The sequence below is a fragment of the Amia ocellicauda genome, chromosome 4 (genome assembly GCF_036373705.1).
Source record: "Amia ocellicauda isolate fAmiCal2 chromosome 4, fAmiCal2.hap1, whole genome shotgun sequence".
In the NCBI taxonomy this organism is placed as follows: Eukaryota; Metazoa; Chordata; class Actinopteri; order Amiiformes; family Amiidae; genus Amia; species Amia ocellicauda.
In genome coordinates, this window is record NC_089853.1 from 39,401,166 (window position 1) to 39,422,016 (window position 20,851).

At 49.4% G+C, this 20,851-nt stretch overlaps 2 protein-coding genes across 3 annotated transcripts; both read right to left on the bottom strand.

Moving 5' to 3' along the window:
* Nucleotides 1-3,667: 3,667 nt before the first annotated feature.
* Nucleotides 3,668-7,268, bottom strand: LOC136748408 (ankyrin repeat domain-containing protein 60). Its single transcript, XM_066702120.1, has 4 exons — nucleotides 6,823-7,268; nucleotides 6,464-6,594; nucleotides 5,371-5,491; nucleotides 3,668-5,040 (listed from the first exon to the last, which is right to left on the bottom strand). The coding sequence occupies exons 1-4, from the start codon at nucleotides 7,217-7,219 to the stop codon at nucleotides 4,589-4,591; spliced, it is 1,101 nt and encodes a 366-aa protein (XP_066558217.1). The 5' UTR covers nucleotides 7,220-7,268; the 3' UTR covers nucleotides 3,668-4,588.
* A 115-nt stretch (nucleotides 7,269-7,383) lies between these two features.
* ppp4r1l (protein phosphatase 4, regulatory subunit 1-like) lies at nucleotides 7,384-20,823 on the bottom strand. 2 transcript variants are annotated; one of them, XM_066702123.1, is made up of 20 exons: nucleotides 20,640-20,823; nucleotides 19,042-19,086; nucleotides 17,681-17,810; nucleotides 17,339-17,445; nucleotides 16,280-16,422; nucleotides 15,540-15,686; nucleotides 15,027-15,134; nucleotides 14,840-14,905; nucleotides 14,589-14,747; nucleotides 14,351-14,508; nucleotides 13,532-14,040; nucleotides 13,087-13,364; nucleotides 12,829-12,921; nucleotides 12,561-12,746; nucleotides 12,082-12,243; nucleotides 11,863-11,963; nucleotides 11,296-11,416; nucleotides 11,028-11,162; nucleotides 10,625-10,766; nucleotides 7,384-10,320 (listed from the first exon to the last, which is right to left on the bottom strand). In XM_066702123.1, exons 1-20 carry the CDS (start codon nucleotides 20,644-20,646, stop codon nucleotides 10,175-10,177), a joined length of 2,943 nt encoding a protein of 980 aa, XP_066558220.1. In that variant the 5' UTR covers nucleotides 20,647-20,823; the 3' UTR covers nucleotides 7,384-10,174. The 2 variants fall into 2 exon arrangements, with proteins under 2 accessions (XP_066558220.1, XP_066558221.1); XM_066702124.1 differs by having other exon boundaries at nucleotides 13,532-13,992; nucleotides 20,640-20,821.
* Between the last annotated feature and the right edge of the window lie 28 nt (nucleotides 20,824-20,851).

The following is a 20,851-nucleotide window of genomic DNA, read 5'->3' on the forward strand; positions in this document are numbered from 1 at the left end:
CCTGTCTCTATTTATACTGTGCTGAACAGCCCATCTGGGTGTGTAGCTCAGGATTCCAGACACCAAAAACTGGTTCCTGGACTGTTTCCAAGAACCAGATGCTTCCTGGAATTTGTCTTCACCTGCAGCTGCCCCCACCCTGGCACCGCCACATGTGAGAGTGCCACACGGATTAACCCTGTATTTCTAAATATTTTAAATTAAACTCAAATGTATATAATTTCACATAGAATCCACCTCCATTGTCCATTTATAAATAAAGTATATGGGCAGGCTCTATATTATGCATATAGGGGTCTTCTGTAAGATGATTATCAAATGCCCCCCACAAAGTACCAAAGTAAACAAGAGCAGCACACATCTTGTCATTTGCTACCAACCAAATGTTTTTATTTATCCCGAGATCGACATTTCTCTGGGCATTTTTGGTGCATCTTTGTGTAGCTGCTGCCTGCTGCCAGGTTGGCTTAGTCTTTGCGTTGGATTTCCCCTTACAAAAACAAAATATATTGCAATATATTTTAAAAATCTATGTTTAGACAATAAATATATTGCAAAATGTATTGCCATACTTAGCATATATGTTGCATTCATTGCAAAATATATTGTAGAGTATGCCATAGGTAAAATATATTTACTGGTATATTATTATAATAAAATCTATACTGGAATATATTGTGCTTGCTGTTGCCCTAAGAGCAGGTAATAGATAAACCATTTAAATAAGATCGTCATAAATTTGGGTTAGATGTTAGAATATTTACTTTGTTAATAATGTGTATTACAGTTTTTCTGAATTGCTAAGACACTAAACCCCATTCTCTGAACCAAATGCTCAGTGTCCTAAACCCATTTGTTGACTCAATTACTCTTTTGGCAAAATCTTAAACAAGTTCAGGTAGTTAGACACCATTTGCAAATCTCATCTACTCTTTTTGCAAAACTCTAAACACATTCTCACTCACTAAAACACATTTCGCACTGTGATGCACTTGTGTTGCAAAATGGTAAACACGGGCGGCAATAGTTAAACAATAGTTAAACACAACTACAACAAGTAAGCTATACTATCCTGTCATTGGTACTGTATTCCTGTGTATTGTGCTATACACCGATCAGCCATAACATTATGACCACTGACAGGTGAAGTGAATAACACTGATAATCTCGTTATCATGGCACCTGTCAGTGGGTGGGATATATTAGGCAGCAAGTGAACATTTTGTCCTCAAAGTTGATGTGTTAGAAGCAGGAAAAATGGGCAAGCGTAAGGATCTGAGCGACTTTGACAAGGGCCAGATTGTGATGGCTAGACGACTGGGTCAGAGCATCTCCAAAACTGCAGCTCTTGTGGGGTGTTCCCGGTCTGCAGTGGTCAGGACCTATCAAAAGTGGTCCAAGGAAGGAAAAGCGGTGAACATGGGCGGCCAAGGCTCATTGATGCATGTGGGGAGCGAAGGCTGGCCCGTGTGGTCCGATCCAACAGACGAGCTACTGTAGCTCAAATTGCTGAGCATCATGATTTCACAAGATAGTAGTGTTTTACATTTGTCACATCCATGTGCAGTTGGTGTGTAGAGCTAATCATTTGATGGTTTGTGTGAAGAGTTTTGATGCAAAAACACATTTTTGAGAAGAGTTTCAATAGTTTTGAATGAATTGGTTGCTTTTGCAAGAGATGTGTTGTTTTGCATGTGTTTTGAGGTTCTGTGGGTAGAGTTTAGAGAAAAGGAGCTATAGTTTCAGAAATCATGTCTGAGCAATTGTCAAAACCTGTAATTGAAAAATGCGTTTACTATATACAAAAAAACATTTGTTTCTGTAACTACATGCCCTGGACACTGTGTTCTCCATTATTGTCTAATGAATGCTCTGTAGTGTTTATATACTGTATTGACTGGCTGTATATATGATCTGAAAGCATTGTCTGAAAGCATGCTCTTTAACAGGGTGTGTTTAGGGAAACAAGATGCATAACATTCCTCAAACGTTGATGCTTAAAAATAACGCCCTAATTGCATTGATTTCAATGTGTGTTTTCGGTGAATGGAGAATTGAAACAGGTGACTGCGTTTCTCATGGATAGAACAATACACAGCATTTAAATTCCTTTAGCCCTGCTGAAAAAACAGCTTAGACCAGCTTAAATTCCAAGATAGTCTAAACTGGTTTAAGATGGGCAATGCTGGTCTATTACTGGTCCAAGCTGGTTTGATGCTGGTAAATGAGAATACTGATGAAAATACTTGGAGACCAGCTTAGACCATCTTAATTCTAAGATGGTAAGCTGGTTCATGATGGGCAATGCTGGTCTATTGCTGGTTTGATGTTGGTAAAGCTGGTAAATACAAATATGATGCTGGGAGACCAGCATAGCCAAATTGGAAATCGGATGGTCATGTTGATAGACCAGCTTCGTCAAGCTGGTTGGTTGACCATGTATCCTGGCTATGCTGGTTAAGTGCAGCTAAACTGGCTTGATCAAAATCTAAAGCAGTGTTTGTGGTAATTAGTGATCAATTATTCAGTTGCATGCACTTATCAATGATGCACGAGAGTTAGGTTTAACATCCCATTAAATTAGAATCTGCTATTATTGTTCTCCACAATGTTTAATACCCCATACTTATCTCCCATAAATCTCCAGCATTATCTTTTTTGAAAAACAATACAAAAAATATGTATTTTTTAATTCAATGTTCCTTTGTGGAGACTGTTTTGTAAGTCCTTATCCAGGGCATCTGCTAATAAATAAATAAATATGTCCTGATTGTGAAGGGTAGCCTGCACAGGTAGTGGTGGAAATGGCGGGTTGCCTCCACAACAGCGAGCAGCTCCCGCCGGGTGACAACGTAGTTGCGCTCAGCTTTGCACAGCGTCCAGCTGAAGTATGCCACCACCCTCTCACCTTCCGTGGTTCCCTGGGCCAGCACCCCGCCAATGGCATCATCACTGGCGTCCGTATCGAGAATGAAGGGCCTCTGGGGGTCAGGTGCATTGAGTACAGGGGCGGTGCAGAGGGCCTGCTCAGGGTGTTGAAGGCCTCTTGGTTTGCAGCTGTCCACTCAAAGGGGGTGCCCTTGCGGGTCAGACCATAAAGAGGGACATCCAAAACCCAGGACACACCGCCTGTAGTAGGAGACGAGGCTGAGGAAAGCCCACAGCTGGCGGAGGTTGGCGGGGGGGGGGCAGTCTCTTACAGCCTCGACCTTGGCGATGACAACCTGGCTGACCCAGTGGCCCAGGAAGGAGACTTCTCACCACAGCAGCCAACATCTCCGGGTGCAGCTTGAGGCCGGCCCAGCGCAGTCGATCCAGCACCTTCCGCAGCGCTGAGAGGGCATTGTTAAAGCTTCTCCCATGGACCAGGAGATCGTCCAGATAGACAAGGAACTCTGTCGATAGCACCCAGACAGCACCTTTTCCATCAGGCGCTCAAACGTGGCAGGGGCATTGCAGAGGCCAAACAACATAGCACTTAACTGCCAAAGCCCCCGCCAGGTGGAGAAAGCAGTCTTGGCCCATGCTTCTGGGGTCAGGGCCACCTGCCAATAGCTGCTCCGCAAGTCGAGGGAGGAGAACCAGGTGGAGCCGGCAATCAGGTCCAGCGACTCATCAATCCGGGGACAGTCCTTGACTGTCACCTCATTCAGCTGTTGGTAGTCGATGCAGAACCTCCAGGTTCTGTCCTTCTTCAGGAAGCCTCGACGGGACCCCAAGACACCACCACACAGACTGGTAAATTTTGACTTACTGTTTATTTTAAAATTGCCAAGACAGGGCACAAAGACTGTGCTTTAGCAGGGAACACAATACAAGGGGACTTGGGAAAATTTATATAAAACCCATGCTAAAACTGCCTTATATAAAAGGGGCAATAAAACAGTAAAAACCCTACCCAAAACAAAGAAATGAAAGCCAACGAAGAATCTATAAAACCCAATATCCCCATTTCTAATAGCAGGCAGCAACAACAACAATCTCTTATTTTACAGAGAGATGCAGCAGCGCCGACCACTGCAGGTAAGTGTGAATACGTGAGAAGGACCCCCCACTCTGAGGATCTTCTTCCTTTCAGGCAACCTGGACCAGCGCCCCCATCGGTCGAACGGGACCCCAACAAGACTGCAGGTAAGAATGATATAGCCGTTATATTATAAAGTCACCGATAAATAGGATTTTGATCAGCAAATTCGTCTCTCTTGTTTTCCACTGCAAGTTGCCAGAGGGGAAAGCAGTACACATGGCTTCAATCCTCAAAAACACAAGGAGGCTATCAATCCTTTAGATCTTCAGGTAGACACAGGGTATTAAAGTACCAATGCTAAATCTCCTCAAACGTTTCAATAAAGCATCTTTTGTGTCCACAGTGTGCATTTTCCTATGTTTAAATAATCCAGTAAGAAACCAATTTCAATACTTAACACCCCATAGTCTTTGCCTTGACTCTAGCAGTTAAGTCTTTCTTTGCTCCTTATTCGCTGTTCCAAGTTCCAGGTTTCTCTTCTTTAGCTAATTGTAATCCTTTTGTGGGACCTTTTGCCTTTCTTCCCTGTATCACCGTCCCCAAAGCTCTTCCGTCTTCTGCTCAGTTACAGGAGTGCACTGCGCTCCGTCCGTGCTCTGCTGTGTCAGTGTCTCCTGAATGAACGTCTCTGTTTGCGGGGCCACCCAGTGCGGTGCCCTGAGACTCCCCCCTCCTCAGTAGGCTGGCCATGTACATCTGGGCCTGGGGTCCGCGGCTCCATGTCTTCAGCCGCGAGTCGAAGCGCTGGTGGGCGAGCAGCTCTCCCGGCTCCAGGTGGCTCCGGAGCCGCACCCCGGCCGCCCGCTGCTGCCACTGAAACTGGCACAGTTGGCGCACGCTGCCCTTCTGCCCCAGCATGGTGGCGAGGCAGAGGGGTGTTAACCCATCGGTGTCTGTCTGCTGTGCCGGCGCCCCCCCCTGCAGCAGCTCTTCCACACACTGGGTTCGTCCTTGCGCCGCTGCTACATGGAGAGGTCCCCTCCCCAGCCTCGTCTGCATCTTCACATTTGCCCCTGAGCGCAGTGGGAACAGATGGACAGAGGGAGAGAGAGAAACGGTGAGGGCAGGCTTGGGTGTAACAGGTTACTGCAAAAGGGCTTCCACTCATCTACAGGAGAGAAGGAAGGAGGGGAGGAGTGTCAGACTCCTTGGGACAGGAGTCTCATGTCCACTTGACAAGTCCCTACAGGGAACAAGAGAGGTGAGAGCATGGGGAGCATGGGAAAGTGGAGAGAGAGAGACAGAGAGGGAGAAGAGAGCATGGGGAGGAAGGAGAAGAGACTGAAAGAAAGGGAAAGGGAGGTACGGAGGGAGGAGTGCGGGCAGGGTGTGCAAGAACATACCACCGTGCAGCAGGAGGCGGAGGGCCATCAGGTGTCCGCGGTGGGCAGTGATGAACAGGGCAGAGAAGGCTCTTTGTCCCCCCGCCTTTCCAGTGTCAGATTCCCACACCAGAGACTGTAGCTGCGAGAGAGAGAAGAAAGCGGAGGAGGGAAGGAGGGAAAGTGAGGGAATGTTGAATTTTGCAGCATTTATTTATTTTCTTCTAGGAAAATTAGATGGACAATGACGGTGATTCTTCCATGAGTCCAAGTCTCCGTGCAGGAAGTGACACCCCACTGCACAGCAGAGTGAGATGGGGCAGGATTCCCCAGCGGCCTGACAAAGAAACCACTGTACAGTTAGGGTGACCTTCAGTAGTTCCTTTGATATTCGACCTCCGACATGATCTCCCAAACCACAATAGCTAGCGTTATGTTTTAATTTCCTGTTTTACCTGTGTATCCTAAGAATAATATGTGAAAAACAAAAACATACAACATACGCACACACAGACTTCCCAGTGTGTCCTACTCGCTAGGCTCACAGTGGCCTAGTCGTACATCTTCTCTGTAGTTAGGGATAAAGCCATTTCACGCGTGTCAGAATAACTGCGATTTTGTGTGATGATAAGTGATCACATGACTTTTAAAATTAAATTAATATAAACAATACCTATGTAAATAAACAATTACATCATATATTTAAATAGTAAAAACAATACAAATACGTATTAAGTTTTATGATTAATCACTTTAAACAACACTGGGAACCCAAACCGATGTGACAGTAGACTAAATAATGTGAACAAAGAGATGCTATTCTTGATGGAAATAGGCTTTTTCACTTATTCCATGCAAATGAATAATTACATTAAAACTTTAATGATAGTGAGTGGCAATGACTTTAGGAACCCAGGGAAACTAATGGGACATGGAAACATCAACACTTCCACATGTTAGTATTATCACCGGAGGCCAGTGTTGTTGCTTAATGCTACTGTTTCTATATCTATGGCTGCTGGCTTCACACTCCTGACACATCCATCTGAGCACCAGCCTGCAGGCTCGCAGACCCGGGGCAGGGTGCCAGTGGGGGCGGGCTGTGCTGTCTCACCCTCCGCTCGTCCCCACCGGCGGCCGCCTTCACCAGCTCCGCCCATCCACCGTAGTGCCACACCGTCAGGGTGAGGGTGCCCCCGGGGACCACGTCATTGTACCTCAGAGTAGACTCCTCCGGCATGTCACCTGCGGCGGGGCAAGTCAATTCAGGCGATTAGCACGTCTCTGTAATCTCACAGCACAGACACTGCTACTCTGATGCACTACAGGAAATGCACTGACACTCGCGTTTAACACACCCCGTGTTGCTAGTAAAGAAACGGATGATAATCCAATATAAATTCTCTGGTTTTAGATCCGGGGGTGTAAGCGAAGCCTCTCCGCAGTGAGCTGCTCCGTCTGTCTGTCCGGTACCTTGGTCCAGGTAGGACAGCCTCTGCAGCTCCGCCGGGACCCCTGCCTGCAGCTCCAGCGCCGCCTTCAGATCGCGGACCCGGGTGCCGCCGCGGCAGTGGGGCACCGAGAACAGCTCCCCCGTGTCGCGCAGGCGCACCCACACGCTGAACAGCCCCGGGTTCGAGTCCCTGTCCTGCGGCCCCCCAGCGCGCACCGCCCGACGGGAATCGCCTCTCCTGGATGCCCTGCCGGAATCTGCCATTATAATGGGACAGACGCCACTGCAAAGTCGACCGGTCTGGTTGCGTGTATTGTATGTGCGTGTGTATTCAGCTGCAGAGTCCTGTCGCTGTAGTTGCAATGTTGAGTTGGGGGTCTCTATGGACACGAGGGGTGTGTCAGCAGCTGTGTCCATCTCCAGAGGGGGGCGCTGTGCTCTCCTCTCTGCGGTGACATGGGCAGGCAATGCAGGCGATGGCAAGTGAATCCAGAATTAGGTCCTATACAGCACGCATGCACTCATAATAATACATATAATAAATCTCCTTGTCTGTTACAAAGAAGAAATGAAGACTCCCCTTTCAACAAAAAGATTTTATTTAAAATGTGTCCTATTGGGTGTTTGTAAATAGCTGCATTTCAAACAATAGTAATAATCTGTGCAACAGTAAATCACCAGGTCCTGTACAGTTTGAAGGGACAGAATCGTAAAGTGTTCTTTTTTCATTATTGTTGTTTCTTTCACAGAGAGAATCAAACCTATTTTTGGCTTGTTTGTTTCAATTCATATATATTTATTTTGTTTTCATTTAAGAATCCTAAAAAAAGCAACCCCAGATGAATAGAAGAACTGCAAAGGCTTGGAAAAGGTGACAGTTTACAAAAAATCTTCAAAACCCCCTTTTTTTTTTATACGAGGTCCATTCATTATCGAGAGAGGGAAAATGGAAATTAAACTCTTCATAAAATATTTATAAACATTTCTATTACAGAAAAAAAAATACATAAAAATAATAATACAGGACACAAGGAGAGAGACGCAGGGCGAGGAGACGTGGCCGTGGTGGGAGGCGATGAGCCAAGCCTGAGAGAGCCCCGGGACATGGGTCCCACTGAGCTCTCACACGTCCAGTCGCCATTGACTGAGCTGGGGTGACATCGGTGCTTCCCCAGTTTCAAAAGGTGCTGGTAGTGCATTCCCAGAGGACTGGACTGGATCCAGACCGGACCAGAACGGACTGCAGCTCTCGGGAAGGGGAGCTGTGCACTGCCACTCCACACAGTGTCTCTCTGGTGTCCCTCCCCCACCCCCAAGCTGTGCCTCTAGGTCTCCGATTCAGCTGGGCCTCTCATTCACTCGAACCATCACCCAGTATCTTAACAGATGACAATAACAATAATCCTTATAACGGGTCCAGTAGTTGTAGTTGAGCTCAGTGTTAGATTAAAAGTAATTGATTCAGAGCAGAGAGGGACCGAGAGAGTGGGAGACAAAGGAAGGACCCCAGGTACAGGCCCCAGAGCCACTACTCGTCTCTCTCTCCTCTCTCACTCATTGGCTCCCAAGATGGAAAATAATGTTTGCTGATGGAATGACCCACTGCATTTACAAAAGAACAAACAAACAAAAAAACACTTTTGGTGACTTGGCAACAGCTCCAATTGTCCAACAAAAAAAAAACAAAAAAAATGTTGCTCCAGTTTTTCCGCCGTGTTAACGGCTGCAGCTGCAAGTTCTCACAAACACCAATACCATCAAATCAGTGATCTGTCCACTTCCGATTCTGGTCCCACAGTCAGTCACTCACTCAGACAGACGAGCTGCAGAGAGAAGCCTGTCCTCTCTCTGTGCTAAACCCTGACGGCAGCATGATGTCCGCATATCCAGCTCACCCACAATAGAACAGCACACTGTCAATATGTCAGTCAGTCAATAAGTGTCTATCGATCATTCGTTTTGCCGTTCTAATTTATTATCATCATTATTTATACTCAATCCTTAATGTTTGGGCCTGAGGGAAAAAGGAATAATAAAAAAAAAAAAAGCCAGGGTTGCATCTCCCAGGAATCCCCTGGAGGCGTCGTTGTGCCCGCAGACAGGTCAGCCCCCCGCACCGTGTCCTCTCCCACGATGACTTACTCCACTCGAACCGCTTCATGTCTGTCTCTAAGAAGGAGCCTCTGTCTGCGTCTCCCATCATCTGTCTCCTGCTGCTTATGCCATCGTGCCGCAGACCGGGTCATGTGCCGCTCTGTGGAGGAAGGCCCACAGTCGGAGTCCTGCAGCTTGGCTGGACAAAACCGTTAAAATCTGCAGTGCTCTTTTGGACGGGGAGAAATAAAAAAATAAGAAATAAATAAGAAGAATTGCCTTTATAAAGACTTATAAGGACGATAGTGCTGGGGGGGGCGGCTGTGGTTTAAGAATGGTTTTGAGTCCCAAGTGCAGGAGCAGCCGCAGGAGCGGTAGTGGTTATGGAGCTGTGTAGAGAGAGGGAGAGCAAGCAGGTGACTCCCAGTGCAGGCGGGGGGGGAGGTTTGGGTGAGTCTCAGTGGAAGCTGGAGTGTCTTCAGAGTGACCCGTGGACTGGAGCTGGACTGTGCTGTGACGGGCTGGGCGGTGCCTGCAGCAACACAGCCTTCACCAACTGCAACCGGAGAGACTGACACAGGCAAGCAGTCCCTCGCTCACTCCTGGTCCAGGGCAGACGGGGACCTGCCGCCAGGCTACGATCAACAGCCCTGAGTGTTATTGTATACCTCTGGATTCTGTATGCTTTTTTTTTGTTGTAGTTTGTTTTTAATAAAAAACAAACAAACAAAAAAAAAAAGGTTATTAATCATAATAATAATAGATAGAAAAATAACATGGTTAGTTCAGAGTGCCTGCTTTGCAGCTCCGACAGGGTCATGAGTGTCTGTTATAAAATGCTACAGTTGAAGGGAAGAGAGGGAAACACTGTAGGTATGTGTGTGAGAATGTGTGTGTGTGTTTGGGGGAGGTTAGGGGCATTTCTTTCATGCTTCTCAGACACTGCAAAAAGTCTCTCTCTCTCTCTCTCGTGGGTGTGTGTGAGTGGATCACTCGAATCTCTGCTTCCAGTCCGGCACAGGATGTCCCCAGTGTCCCCCCACCCTCCTCTCCCTGTAGCCCAGGCAGAGAGCCGTGCTCCCCCGGGCTTGAGAGCAGGGAGACAGATGGGGACAGGGAGGGAGCTGCGGTCAGTCATCCTGCTGGCGTGTGTGTCCATGTGTGTGTCTGCCTCTGCCTCTCTCTCTCTGTCTCTCTCTGTCTCTCTCTCTCTCTCTCTCTCACTCGAAGGGTGCTGGTGACGGGCGGGGGCGGGGGCGAGGAGGAGGACGAGGGGGGTCAGATAAGGGCAGCCGTGTCCATGCTGGCCCTGCTGGGGTCCAGGCTGGCAAAGAATCGTACGTCCCGGTCCCGATCCGCCTGCAGCGACATCACCGTCTCCTCCAGTGCCTCTGCATACACACTGCCCGGGTCCTTGAAGTACGCTGCCATAGGGGGTTTGGTTGGGGAGGGGGGGAGGGAGAGAGATAGAGAGGTGTTAGACAAAGCAGGGTAGAATAAAAGAGGAAGAGAGATGGCAAGCAAGAGAGGCATGAGGAGAGAGAGAGGAAGAAAGAATAACAAAGTAGAGGGATGTTGAGATGGAGAGATGTTGGAGAAAGCAGAGAGAAAAGGGGAGAGGAGAAACAGAGCCAGAGAGAAGGGACAGAGGAGGATTGAACACCCCAGAGACACCAGTGAGGGAGCTGTGTGGAGGGCTGCGGGTACAGAGAGAGTGTGACCTCTGACCTTTCTCCAGCACGGTCTGTCTCAAGGCCTTGGCCACCAGGACGCGCACATTGGCCACAGGGTCAGAGGACAGTCCCAACAGGCTTGGCAGCAGGTGCTGGGCGAACTGCTCCATAGGCACGCAGTCCTCTTCCACCACCGCCTGCAGCACCAAGGGAGGGAGAGGGAGACGGGGGGGATTGGATAAGAAAAGGAGAGAGAGAGAATTAATTTGTATTCAAGTGCATGAGTGAGCGAGTGTGTGCACAGGAACATGTGAAAACATTTTTCGTTCTTTATGGTTTTCCACCAGACACGCAGCAGCACTGGGGTAGATCCACTGCCCTGAGGTGTGGTTCTGGTGTGGCCTGGCGAGGTGGGTGGATGGACGGGGGCAGGGCTGACCACAGTGTAGGCCCCTCACCTGGCAGATGAATGCGAAGGCCTGGCGCCCCACCCACTTGGGGCAGTGGCAGAACCTCGCCACCAGCTCGTTGGTGAAGTTCAGGCCCAGGTCGTCTGCGCCGCTGGAGTACAGCTTCCTCAGGATCTCCACCACCTGCAGCACACACAGCACGACACCCTACCATTAACATATTGGTACACATATATATTTATATAAATTCACCCCCCCCACCTTAACTGCCACACTTAGCACCTCTCCTTCTCTCCTCCTCTCCGCAGCCCCTTACCAGCTTGTACGAGATCCACCGCACTTCGGACACCTTGTCAGAGCAGAGTGTCAGTGCGATCTGGCGCAGGTAGTCGTAGACGTCAGCGTGGCTGTACAGCTCCACGATCAGGATCAGCTGCCTGTGAGGAGACGGGGGGGGGGGGGGATACAGTAGCAGTCCAGCATTCAAAACCTCCCAGGTGGACTTCTGGGCCAGTGTTCATTTCAGTGATTTAACTTAAGAAATGGCGCCGTGGAAAAGGGTTTGAATTATTTGCTTAATTTCTAAACGTTTTTAAAAATCGTTTACCACACACGGGCAAAGCATCCCTGAGTCCCGGGGCTTTCTGGCACCTGTGGATGATGTCACTCAACAGGCGTGTTCAGGTTGCGCTTTGTTTGAGGACCCCCTTTTCAAATATGCCAGATACATTTGTATTATTAATAGAAAGCTGGAAGAGGGATAGCTGCCATGCGATTGGACCGTCGGCGTGGTCACGCCTGCTAGCTGGTATCTGATTGGACCGTGGGCGGGGGTCACTTATGCCAGCCCATATCCAATTGGCCTGGTTGGCGGTGGACTCACTCTGCCAGCTCGTATCTGAACCTCCAGTTGCGGCTGTTGTCCGTCACCATGAACTCCTGCAGTTGGTACAGGTACTCCCTCCGCTTCTCCGCTCGCAGCAGCTGCCAACACACAGCGGCACAGCGGTCAGCACAAGGGGCGGGCAAGACACCGCGGGCAACACAGAACTGTCAATACAGGGGAGTCTGGGCACAGCAGTCGGGTCAAAACACCTCTCACCTTGAGGAAGTCGTACAGGTGCTTGAGCACGCCAATGCGCACCTCGTCCAGATCCTTCAGGAAGCCGTTGAAGATGGGCACTAGGTCGGCCGCCGTCAGCTGGTCCCCCAGGATGACCGCCAGCTCATGGATGGAGAACGCCAGGGTCCGGCGCACCTTCCACTGCGAGATTGAGAGGGGAGAGAACAAGAGGGAGGGACAATGAGGAGACAATAAAATTACAGTCAGGATCCATGCAGATCCATACACAACTGACAGACAGACCAATTTTATCCCACCAAATTTAACACCTTCAGCAGTGCAATCAAAGCAAGTACATTTCTAGTAAAATATGTCAGATATCTCAGATATATGTGTGTGTGTGTGTGTGTGTGTGTGTGTGTGTGTGCAGCCTGCAGAAACCGTGGGGACCTAGACTGCACAGGACTGGACTCTCTGCTCTCTGTGTGCCCCGGGTGCGAGGGCTCTGGGAGGCCCACCTGCACATCTGTGGCCAGGGTCTCATAGGTGTCCTTGAGGCAGTGCCAGTTCTGCCGGCCCAGGGTGAGCGCCACGCCGGGCAGGCTGAAGGCACAGTGCTTGGCGATCTCGGTGTCCACGGTCTGTGCGCGTGCCGGGTCTGTCATCGACAGGTACTGGTCCAGCAGCTGCTGAGGGATCACGTTCTGGGGGGAAGAGCAGTCAGTCACACACGCACAAATATCAAAACACGCAGACGCATGCAGACGCCTGTCTGTGAGCACTGACCTGGACCTTCGACCTCTCCTCCTCAGACGAAGTGGTGGGCTCTGCCTCTCTCTGCAGCTCCTCCATACTCTCGATCAGCTGGGGTGCCGACTCCTGAGAGATGAAAGCAGACTGGTGAGCTACACAACACACTTACTCCACAACACATCACTCCATCACAGAACACAGGGTACATAAAATCACACGTTTAGCGATCTCAGGTTACAATGTGACGGACAAGTGGCAGTGCAGTAGTCCAGCAGCTCAGTGGAAGCTCACCTTGTCTTTCTCAGGGCTCTCTGGGGGGGCCTGTTGTGTAGGGAGGGGCTGCTCTGGGATGTCTGGCTCACTCTGTTCCAGGGCCAGGGGGGCCAGGGGGGCCAGGGGGGCCAGGGGGGCCGTGGGGGGCGGGGGGTCCGTGGGGTCTGGATCAATGGTGGGGTCAGGGGGCGGGGGCGAGGGCTCGGGGTCCGGAGCACCCTCCACCCGGTCTTCCTCCTCTGCCTGGCTCTCCAGCTGGGCCGCCTTCAGAGCCGCAGACAACACCTGCACCTGGGCTGTAGAGACAGACGGGTACACACACACACACACACAGGTGAGTTGGCAGACAGACAGAAACGCATATGTACTCACAGACAGACAGACAGACTACATACAAAAAGGTATCACAGCCCTGCCAGTCAGTGAGAGCCCAGCCCAGCTCAGCTCGGCACTTCTCACGCACCTTGCACATCTGGGTCGTCCAGGCGAGACTGCAGGCTGTCCAGGACCTGCTGGATCTGTGTGCTGGTGGCGGGGCCCTGCGAGTCCCAGCCGGCCTCTCCCTGGGATGGCCCCTGTATTTGCAGCTGCTGCAGGTCCTGGCTGATGTCAGGCAGGGGGTGCCTCCAGTAGTGGAATGAGTTGTAGCTGTCCTCGCTGGACTCGGGCTCCCTTGCTCCCCTTGTCTCCCCGCCCCTGCGCTGAGTCTCCAAGTGAGGGTTAGGGCCAGGGCTACAGGCAGCATGATCTTGGCCTCCCAGAGCATAGGCGAAGTCTGAGTGTGAGGCCGGGAATATGGCTGACCCCGGAGCTGAGGATGAGTCCGCAAGTGTCTGTGCAGCTATGTCTCCCGGGCGGTCCCCACCCCCTGCACAGCCTCCCTGGGTCTCTGTACACACTGCTGCCTCCAGGGGGCGCTCACACCTGCGCAGACGGTAGAGGCGTGAGATCCACAGCACAGCCTGACACAACCTTAAGGTGATTTAAGTCATTTCGTACTAGTTAATTATTACTAATATTATTATTATTAACAGTATTTATGCTAGTCATTACCTCCAGTACAGATTGATCTTTAGTACCAAAACAAACACACAAAAGCAAAACAGATTCAGTTTTAGGCCCCACAAACAAACTCACACAAACAGAGCACACACACAGACAGACATCCACTCAAACAGAAATGGTCTTGCAACTCTGCGTTCACTCTCTCTTGGTTCTGCCTCCTGCAACCAGCGGGGACGCCCCCCAACTCCCCTTTTCGCCCTGTCCGGCAGTGGCGTACCTGTCCACCAGGGTGCTGCAAGGTGGGGCAGCAGTGGGTGGGGGGCACTTGCTGACCTCGCGGAGAGTCCCGTCCTCCCGGAAGAGCAGCCCAGCGCTGGAGGGGTTGGCAAAGGTGGAGATGAAGCGACCAAGGGACTGGAACGCAGCCTGGCGCACCTGGGGACAGAAGGGGACACCTTAGCCCCTGCCTCTCTGATCACATCCCTCCACCCTTACCCAGCAGGATGACCCCTTACCCAGCGGGACTGGTCACTGATGAGGCTAATGAAGAGGGGGGACAACTTGGTCCGGCGCACCTCAGGGGACGTGCAGTTGGAGACGGTCATGAAACACTCGGCGCAAGCCTTGCGGATCCCCCACAGGCTGTCGGAGCACAGCTCAAAGAACCGCACCATCTGCCAGGACAGGCGAGAGGGAGGCACAGGTGAGAGGCACAGGTACACTCCCTGGGTCCTGTAACAACTCCCGCAGGGCACGCCACACTCACCAGCAGTTTCTCTGTGGCCTCTTGTCCCACGATGGAGCAGAACTCCCCAAAATTCGCTGCACACACCTACAAAATCAGAGAGAGGCAGCTGTTAGAACAGCCATCTTCTCTGCTGGTCTTGGAGAGCCTTGTTCTCTCCACACAAACCCTGCCCTGTGACCTCTGACCTGAGCCAGCAAGGGCTTACCTTGCGGACCTGGAAGAGGCGGGAGTCGCTGCACAGCTCGCAGAAGCGCGGCAGCAGCAGGTGCTCCACGGTGTCCTTACTCAGCATGGTGACCAGCTTGCACATGATCTGCAGAGAGAGAGGGGCGCATTTACAAACCAACTCTATAAAGATGCATCTTTCTTACCTTCAGTCCCAAGTCCCCCTAGCCAGTCCAGTCTTTAGGAGAACATTTGCAACTCCAAAGTGTCATCCTGGCACTGGGGAGGGGGTTATGTGCCCCAGGGTTTGGTCTGAGTATAGACAAGTAATAGTACAGCTGGTAACGCTCATTGGCTTTATTATTTTTTATTTTCATAACCAACCAGGTAATTAATTGTTACCTGGCTAATTGATAACTGCGACCTGGATAACCGTTATTGGCTTATTTGTTTATACCTATTAACTCAACAATCGTCATCATTTCCCTGCTGTGAGTCAGTCGTGCTCGTCTGTGAGGTGCCCTGCATGTCCAGGGGGCATTTCTGCACTCACCGCCACCGCCTCGATCTTGTAATCATCGTCGCTGCTGGGTGTGGTCAGGTCCAGCAGTACGGGACACACCTTGCTCTCCATGTCCCCCTTACCCATCAGCCCTTGCTCCAGCAGCACCAGCAGCGCCGCCTGGCTCGTCTTCCGCACCTGCCGATCACAGGGCAAGCAGGGGTCAGGGGGTCAGTCCCACACCCAAAAAAACACCCATTCACCGACGCACATCACAGGTGAGGCTCAGGAAAGGGGTCTCAGGTGTGTGGGGTGTGTTTACATTGCAAGGCAGACATCTCGGGAAGCTTCCCAGCTGTGTTTTCAGGGAGTCCGAGGTGTGCCAGTCAGGTGTGTTTCAGCTTGGTAGGAGGTTAGTATTGGGTGTAAATACTGTTTTTAATGAGCGAGTATTTTACATTTCAAAATTAAAAACGTACAAACTTTTAATACTTATGATTAAATTTTTAAAAAACTTTTTAAAATCTTAAATTCAACCAAAAATTACAAGAGCTCAAAATACTCTGTCATAAAATAAATTGGGCGAGTATTGTGCGTAGGTCAGACTAGTCTCAGGGGTCTTTATGTGTGTGTGCGAGGAGCATCACAGTGGAGTCCCAGATGTCCAGGTCTCAGGTGTAGGCCAGTCACTTCTGGAGTGTGCTGGGGACGGTGTGTCAATTATGCAAGGGAACAAAGCGTTTTTGTCTTCAGGTGTCGTTGGCTAATCTCAGGTGAGGAGCAGCAGTTACCTGGTTGTTGGGGTCGGTGAGGAAGCGCACCACAATGGGGACCAGGTACCGGGAGAAGGCTGCTGGGAAGGTGGGCCGGCTCTCATGCAGGAACATGGCGATGTTGGGGACCTGCTCCATCAGCTCAGCGCGTACTGTGGGCTCTGTAAGGTTAGCGCGCATACACACACACTGTTACAAACACTGTCACTAACACACAAGCACACATATTGTTACTAACACACACACACCAATAAATAAAACACACACAAACTGTTACTAACTGAAGAACTAAATTTAATATTTCTAGATACATTTCACATTCCTAGAATGTCTTAAAGCTGACACTTTCTCTGTTACCTTTGGACATGGCAGAGGCTGCCACAGCCTCTCTCAACAGTATAGATTCTTTCTATCATTTCAAATATAGATATCTTATCTCTAAGGCTCTGCATTCTGTTGTTTAACAGAACTTGCTGTGTTAGCATCCTTGACCAAGTGGTTATTCATTCATAAAGTCTATGTAGTAAGTAATTTAAATGTCTCGTTAATTAGTTACAATTTGCTTAGTAAGCTTGTTTCCACCAATCAAGAAGGAAATAACTGTCTTCTCTGTCTTGTACACAACCCACAAAATACCAAATGTAACTTGTTGTTACATTGTTGAGACTGTCTGAGGAAACGTCTCAGGTCAGGCTCCCCTGCAGCTGCCAGAATAAAGAATCAACCTTCTACCACACACCACGAGGCTCATGCTATTTTCTGCAACTCTTCACTGACACACACACTGTGCAACAACACGGTCTATCAGCATGTGCAAAGTAATAAACTAAAATGCCTTTGTCTCAATAATAGCTTTTATCTATTTTGTTTTAATTTCAAGTCAGTTCAGGGTGATTAATCTGGCAGCCACAGCATAGCAGTTATCAGATTGCTGCTGCCCCTGCCTTCACAACGAGCCACATTGCTGTGCTCTGTCCAAAAATCATAAAACCCATTCTGTGGTATTTTAATTTATTTTGTAAGAATAAGAAACTTGGTTTAGTGTAGAGGTTTCCGTGTTTTCATTCATAGCAGTACCTGCGTCTTCAGACATCCTGGCCACGGTCTCCATGACGATGACAAAGTCGTTCTCGTTGTCGCTGAACTCCCGCAGCACGTCCAGCAGGCCGCGAGCCACGATCTGCCTGCAGGGGGCAGAGCAGAGCCACCATCAGAGCCCCGCCCAGCCCAGCCATATCCTCCCCACGCCCTGCCACACCTGCACATCCCTCTGCCTTCCTCTCCTTTCCTTCTACTCTTCTTCTGTTCTCCCCTTCCATCTCTCCCTCTTTCCACTCTCTCCTCCCCCTTGCTTCCTTCCTTCCCTCCCTCCCTCCCTCCCTACTCTACTCCATTTCTAGTCACCCACGCTCTCCTCACCTGTTGAACACATTCTCGCTGAAGGCGTATTTCTCCAGGCGGCCCAGAGGTGTGAGGTTGTCCTGCCCCGCGTCCAGGAAGGCCGTGATCCGGATCCCGTCGCACTCGGAACCGTAGTCGTCAAACCCGACTGGAAATCCAAAACACGAGACGTCAACCGCCTGGGCCTGCACGCTCCCCGCCCCCTCCCCCCTGACTGGACAGTGTTTCAGGAGCGATGTGACACACAAAGCTACAGAACACAACAGGGCAACTCTGCTGGTGGTGGCCGAGCTGCCCAGGCAGTGCTGCTAATAATAGGCACCCCAATGCCCTGGAGTGGGCAGCTGCAACACACGGCACAGTTAGAGCAGAAGCAGGACAGGGGGAGGGGGAGGCTGCATTGCATGTGGTGAGAGGAGCCACTTTGTCACACTGGACTGCTGTAGGGACGGTACATTTTAGGACAGAGGAAGGAGAATTACTTCTTAAAAGCTGTGAATGCATGAGGAGGAAAAGAGTTCCAGTTCTCCAGAAGGGTTATCTGGCCCCACCTGTGTGTGCCATAGCCGATCCCTGTGCTACTGTGATTGTAAACTGCGTGCAAAGTGCTGCCCAGGGTATATATACGTCTGTGTTTAATGAGTCATTTGATAGTCATTTGACGGCCAGGCAGCTATAAAGGACAAGGAATCTCCAGTCTCACTGCTCTCAGGGTGACTGTGCCCTCTCTACGTTACTATCCCCCCCCACATCTCTGGGTGGAAGAGCGCGTCAGACTGACACCTGTACCTCCCTGCTAGAGGTCTATATTTAACCACAGGAAAACTCAGGACATTCACAGCAGTAAAACCCGATAGCTGCCAATAAACAGATCTTAAGCCCTGTGTGCAAGAACCCCTTCCCTACCAGCTCCCTGATTTCAACATCCACATAAATCCCAGTCCAGCAGCAGATTTACTGCTGTGAGCCTGGGTGCCTGCCGCTTGGATGGACACGCTCAGACTAATAAACCAAGCACAGTGCAGCTGCTGACACAGCTCACCCAGTGCCCTTCTCGCAGGGCTTGTTTCCATATATTGTTGGACCATGTGCCTTAGCATGCATGTAGCTCTGCATTCCTACGAGTCCAGTCCGCATGTCCTGTGCACATTCCCCCTGTCATGCGGGACTCGTTCAGTAAACACTGCAAACACAGGAGCACTGCGGAGATTTATTTTTAATACCGTAAAATCCCTTGAAGACCCATTAAAGTTTATAGCCAGCTGAACCAGAGTAGCAGGTCTCGGAGCGCACAGGGCCACAGCGCCGGACAAGTGACAGTGAACTAGCACTTGGGCAGAGCGAGCAAAAGAGAGAGCAAGACAAATCAAGATACTTACAGTCATCCAAATCATCGTGACCGTCTTCAAAGTATAAAGACAGACCTGTAGAACAACAATACATTAATGTAATATTGCATGAATATAATAATCTAATTTACTTCACTCCTGTTGAATCAAGGCAATGCACACTGACTGCAATCAGATTCACCAGAAGACACGTTAGTTCAGGAACACTGGCAGGTGAGCCTGCATGGGCTGTATATCAAGCATTTCGCAGAAACTGAGAAAATTAACTATGTTGAAGGGTAGGCTCAAGCCCGGAGCCCAGGGGAGCCCAGGGCTTCAAATGAGATATAAAACTCCAACCCATATAGACACCTGACTCCAGCAGTAACAGCAATTGATCCCACACTTCATGCGCCTAGTTGATGTTAGTAATATGTGCAAGAAACACCAAATAATGAATGACAATGATAATACAACAACATTAACTGTAGAATCAGCTATTCTTCCTCTTATTATTATTAATATTATTAATTTAAATAGCCGTACATTCAGATAAATACAAAAGTGCCAGGCTGCGTTTATGCTTGCAGACCTGCTCAATGAACCGTTAAGAAACAAACAAGAAACAATACACACTTGCCCTGCTTGTAGACAGGGACAAGATGGGTCACGACAAAACCAGTGAGTGACGCGTCGTTTAGGACACATGTGTACTGATAGACAAGCTCTGCGCCCCTTCCTAAGTGAATGTACAAATAAGATTCATTCGTTATTTAGGTTCAAACATGTACATCCAAGGTGGAAACAAATGTAACACTGGCGCCGGAGAGCGGATACATTATTCCCGCACAGTGTCCATAGGAGTTCCGGGTTGTTTTGCGGCGTTGGCTCCCGCACAGCGCTGTCACCGGCCAGCCGGGGGTTTAAAACAGATTCACGAAAAAACTAACCATCATCGGCGATAACAGGTTTATTATCATTTCCAAAAACCCAAACAGCACCGAGCGGTCACTGAACACATATCTGCAGGGTCGCTACACGGGACCTGTGCTGCATGCATGCGATTTGAGGTCCGTGTCAGACTGACATGCGGGGCGATTTCTGTTTGGGTTGCTACCGTGCATTTAATTAAGCAATTAATCTTTAGGGTCCGGGTATAACGCACACATCTGAATCTGTAACTGCCTCTAATGCCAATTTAAATGAAATGTATTACACACAAGACATCACCGACTGATCACGATCAAAACAGCAGGATTAACCAATACTGCATATATTGCCTTCGAAGCAGGTCGCTGTATATTATATATAATAATGTATACAGCAGCAGGGGCAGAGATCCGATTGTCCAAAGTAAACAACCAGCATGAACCCGGATGAAAACAAAAACATGCCCGTATTCTTATTATATTAATATCGTACGGTTTCCGATGATTGTCCTTTCAATAGTGTCACTGGAGTCAATGCCTGGGAGGAATGGGAATTAGAAGGAGCTGTTAAAGGCGCAAGGTTTCAATAACGCAGAAAGACGCAGCTCCACCGATTGATCGCTTATTCACGTGTAATCCTCCGTGAGAGCCGTCAACACCGACACATGAACAAACGCATCTTTGCAAAAGAAAGTTTAGAGTAGATTTTAAAAAAATTACCTGCCATCTTGAATTGAAAACTGAACTGGCACCAGTGTCAGAGATACTTCCTGAAACCACTTCCTGAATCATCGACGGGGTTTTATTTTTTTAAAAGAGTTTTGGATTTGGGGCCTACCCCCGGATTGATATTGTTTTAGTGTTTTACAATTCAAAAATACATAACGAAACGACGGAGAATAAAAACATGTTTTGGGAGGAAGAAAAAAAAA

What these genes read in the sequence shown, in the direction of transcription:
- LOC136748408 (XM_066702120.1), bottom strand. Translation starts at nt 7,219, where the DNA reads ATGGACACAGCTGCTGACACACCCCTCGTGTCCATAGAGACCCCCAAC. An exon ending in GCTGTCCTACCTGGACCAAG is followed by an intron (nt 6,595 to 6,822) that starts GTACCGGACAGA and finishes GCCCCGCCGCAG; the next exon opens with GTGACATGCCGGAGGAGTCT. An exon ending in CCGCCTCCTGCTGCACGGTG is followed by an intron (nt 5,041 to 5,370) that starts GTATGTTCTTGC and finishes CACTGCGCTCAG; the next exon opens with GGGCAAATGTGAAGATGCAG.
- ppp4r1l (XM_066702123.1), bottom strand. An exon ending in CCCTGGCCACAGATGTGCAG is followed by an intron (nt 12,244 to 12,560) that starts GTGGGCCTCCCA and finishes TCAATCTCGCAG; the next exon opens with TGGAAGGTGCGCCGGACCCT. An exon ending in TTCAGATACGAGCTGGCAGA is followed by an intron (nt 11,417 to 11,862) that starts GTGAGTCCACCG and finishes GTCTCCTCACAG; the next exon opens with GCAGCTGATCCTGATCGTGG.